The sequence below is a fragment of the Triticum aestivum genome, chromosome 4A (assembly GCF_018294505.1).
Source record: "Triticum aestivum cultivar Chinese Spring chromosome 4A, IWGSC CS RefSeq v2.1, whole genome shotgun sequence".
Lineage (NCBI taxonomy): Eukaryota > Viridiplantae > Streptophyta > Magnoliopsida > Poales > Poaceae > Triticum > Triticum aestivum.
This window is the reverse complement of record NC_057803.1, coordinates 602,357,086-602,361,215: the sequence shown is the minus strand read 5'-3', so window position 1 is coordinate 602,361,215 and position 4,130 is coordinate 602,357,086. Positions and strand designations below refer to the sequence as shown.

General features: G+C 45.2%; 1 protein-coding gene across 1 annotated transcript in view; it reads left to right on the top strand.

The window, feature by feature from the left end:
- Positions 1–3,222, top strand: part of LOC123087427 (uncharacterized) — a 9,517-nt gene extending 6,295 nt beyond the window's left edge. The window contains exons 9-16 of the mRNA XM_044509430.1: positions 79–267; positions 639–818; positions 1,125–1,309; positions 1,420–1,515; positions 1,817–1,862; positions 1,951–2,057; positions 2,160–2,261; positions 2,372–3,222. Coding sequence (XP_044365365.1) covers positions 79–267; positions 639–818; positions 1,125–1,309; positions 1,420–1,515; positions 1,817–1,862; positions 1,951–2,057; positions 2,160–2,261; positions 2,372–3,016 — 1,550 coding nt within the window. The 3' untranslated portion in view covers positions 3,017–3,222. The remainder of the gene's footprint in view (positions 1–78; positions 268–638; positions 819–1,124; positions 1,310–1,419; positions 1,516–1,816; positions 1,863–1,950; positions 2,058–2,159; positions 2,262–2,371) is intronic.
- The last annotated feature ends 908 nt before the right edge of the window (positions 3,223–4,130 follow it).

Genomic DNA, 4,130 nt, shown 5'->3' with positions numbered 1-4,130 from the left:
CTCTCCCTGTATCTGTCGCGTCGTGGTTTTGCTCCCGCGTCGTCGTCGTTGCCAACGTTTCTGTCTGTCCCTGCGCAGATTTACGCGCCCAGGCGGAGCGTAACGAGGAGCAGCTGCTGGCCGCGATGTCGGTCGATCCTGGCCGTCTTCCAGCTCTCAACGATCTGCTCCTCGAGGTGTATGCCGTGCTGCGCCCCAAGCCCGTTGACTACCAGCAGCGGAACGCCTTGGTTGATGTCTTCAACAAGATGGCAACCAGAATCTTTGGTAAGAGATGATATAGCTTACCTTTCTTACTGATAATGTAGTCACTGAATAGCATGATGAACTTGGCTCGCTGAAAAAGGAAAATATATACCATGAGGAACTTGGATCCGAGATTTTTTCAAATACTCTCTTTACTCATTGCTATATCACCAAGTCACTGTTAGAAAGGTGTATCAGCACAGCTTGTATGATGCTGTCTACAATAGGCAATGTCCCAGGCTTGCATTTTATATATTCTAGGACGAGAACATCACATGCCAACACGGATATTGCGGAATATATTTCACTGTATACTTTTTAACAAGTGATGTTCTGATTATTGTGTGAGCATTTGTCTCAATTTGACCTCCCCTCTTAACAAACTGTTGCAGGTAACGACAACGGGTTTCCAGTCGTGCAAGCATTTGGGTCATTCACAATGGATTTATTTACTCCTAAAAGTGACCTGGATCTCTCTGTCAACTTCAGTGCAGACATCGAGGATCAGTGCCCTCGCAAGAAAAAGATGAAAGTTGTCAGGAAATTCGCCAAAGTTCTATACTCCCTTCAAAGTAACTACTTCCTTGAGCTGAACATTTTCACATTAGTCTCCTGTGCGTCCATTCATCGGTTATAAACTTTCAAGCTCTTCACTCTGCATTCTTATGTGGTTTTATCTTCATCAACATAAGTATCACCCGCTCTTATTGAGAAACAAACTTGATACTGAAAACTCTGTAGAACGCTTATATCGCAACAGTAATTACAGTTTGGGGCTTGACAACATTGCTTGTTTTTGGTCCTACCATGTTACCATAGTTTGTTCAGAGTTTTGTCGAGTACAGATGAAGGAAACAACCTTATATTCTCAATTTCAGGGGACGGAATTTACTGTGGGGTTTTACCTGTTGTAAGTGCTAAGGTGCCTATTGTGAATGTTATTGATCGGGGAACTGGCATCGAGTGTGATATTACGGTTGAAAACAAAGATGGCATGACAAGATCGATGATCGTCAAATTGATTTCTTCACTTGATGAAAGGTTTCAGATACTAAGTTACTTGGTAATGTATCTTCATTTGATCATTTTCCTAGCCGTAACATACCAATGGCTGCGGGTTATTCTGAAGCTATGTGACAACAGTAACTCTTGGTTTTTCTGTTTATGCTGCAGGTCAAGACCTGGGCTAAGATACATGATGTGAATAGCCCGACAGCGCAGACAATGAGCTCGATGTCAATCATTTCCTTGGTTGCTTTCCATCTGCAGGTACCAAGAATGTATTCATTTTATTTAGGCTCTATTATTACATCACAAGTAATTATACCCCCAGTCTCTCGTTTGTTTTGACTAGTGACTAGTGACAAGTCACTGCATATCTAGTACTCCCTCTGTAAACAAATATAAGAGTGTTTAGATCACTATTTTAGTGATCTAAACGCTCTTATATTTCTTTACGGAGGGAGTACCTAACATCTTAGCTCAGCAGTCTTGGCATTTAATACTACTTTGATTTGTTTATCTGATTAGAAGTTGAATATTCTTACTGCTTTTACAATGGGCAGCGCAGACCCGCCATCCTCCAATATTGCCCGCGTTCTCTGCCTTGTTAAAAGGTTTGTGTTCTTACCTTTTCTTCTGCTGCTGTATCTTTTTTACCCAGAAAGGATGATGAGATAACTATCTTGTTTTGGCCCCTTGCAGATGGTTCAGATTTCGCAAGTGTTGAGAAGAACATCTCGCTCTTTAAGGGGTTTGGGAGCGCAAATAAAGAATCGGTAGCTGAACTTTTTGTAACACTAATGAGTAAGGTGAGTAATTTTTATGTTCATTTTCTATTCTATTCATTTTTGCTGTGTAAGTTATGTTCATCATACTTAAAGAATAGCTGACCTTGACCTTGTGCCCTGCAGCTACTATCAGTGGAGAGTTTATGGGAGCACGGGCTCTGCGCTAGCAATTTCGAAGCATCGTGGATCTCCAAGACCTGGAAGAAAGGAGTTGGTAATCTAAGTGTAGGTGTTCTGCACATTGACTAGTACTACTAATAATAGGTAACAGAATGCCAGCCAGACTCATTGTGCCCATTATTATTATTATTTCTCTGGTCCTTCTCATCATATAGGTTGAAGACTTCTTGGACCGGTCGCAGAACTTTGCGAGGGCTGTAGGGAAGGCGCAGATGCAGAAGATCTGCACATGCCTTGTAGTTTGCGCTTCGAACCTGACAGATTTCATGAAGGGCCACATCGACGCATCGAAGCTCAAGACCCGCCTGTTTGGGCGCCTGAACCCCGACGATCTGGTCAGCAGGCCTCGTCCGAGACGCGGCAAGAGGGACCTTAGCCCGGAGGGCAGACGCGGGATCCAACAAGAGAGGACAAAGCGTGCTGCACGCCACGAGGAACCGGCACACCAAGTTAATGCTACGCCCGGCACTGCTCGTGTTGCCACGGTTCTGCCTCCCGTTCGACATTGTCGATTCCCGGGCATCCAGTCTGGTGGCGCGCAGTATGTGCATAAGCCATGGTGGCCCTTTAGGATCGTCCCTTCAGGATTCGGCTATGGGATATCCGTTCGGTTGCCCCCGAGAGCCCCCCATCCTGGGCCGGGAATATTGGGGCGAGCCCCGGGTGATCTGATACGACCGAATAGTGGAATTCAGCTGCCGAAGCAAGGCTCGCTTCTCCCGACGCCATTGCGGGAAAGGTCTGCCAGCACGCGTCGTCCGGGCAGCGGTGAAGACGAGCAGCTCCATCCAGCACCGTGAGCGGAGGGACGGTGGAGTTCTTCATATTAGCTTGCTGGTCTAGGAATGCAGTTTTAGCTTGCATATGCTTTTAGAGCTGTGCTGACTGCCAAGACTGTATTGATGTATCCTTGGGCCTCATTGTAAATGCCTTTCGGTTGAAGAAAAACTGAAGAAGCTCCTCAACTAATCGTATTATTAGCTACTAGTACAACACTTGTTTTTTATGGTTTTTTCTTGAGGGGTAGCTACAACAAACGCTCTTTTTATTGCACAGCCAGAGACAGAGTCCGTTTCAGTTTTGCAACTTTGAGATACAAAAGTTTGCAACTTTAACATATAAGGGTTGCAACTTTGAAATACAAAAGATTGCAACTTTGGCAAATAACTATCATCAAGAGCACGCGCAACAATTTGCTTCCAAAATTGAAGATCGCAAATGACATGGCGGGAAAAAAAAAGAGAGACGATGGCAAAATAGGCACCCAAGAGTTTGAATCTGTAAGCTAGAATTCTGAAATCGAATGCTTCTCCCACTGCCCACAAAGCCACTGCTATCTAACCCACATACATAATCCCTCACCAAAAAGGGCATATTCAAATTGATTGCGAGGCAGAACAAACCACTGAAATTTGATTCATGCAATTGCTTCGTGCTTAGTCTTCCTTATTACATGGCGATTTCGATTTCGTCACATGCGCGCAAAGACCAGACCTCCTGGGACTGGGAGGGACTTGCGCTTACAAATTTGCTTGCCCGGGGAGGGCTACTTTGCGTTTCCTACGGTAACAAATATTGATCCGTTGCTGCTCGCGAAGACCCCTCTTTTGTTCAAGCTTGGTTTGCGACTCACATGTCGCTGAAGCCTCCTTCTGCTCTTCCTCCTCGTTGCACAACTGCTCCTGCTCAGCACACAACATCCCGCCATTTTGATTTCGAAGCATCTGATCAAGAGCACAAAGACTCATGGCAGCATCATTTTCCTCTGTAGAAAATGGTGCAACATCATTTTCATCAGCACAAGAATCACCCCCATAACCACTTTGGTCCAGCGGCGCCCTCTTCTCTTCATTCTCGTATCCATCTTGGTCCATCTCATCATCAGAATCCAGAGCCGACACCTCATCATCCGCC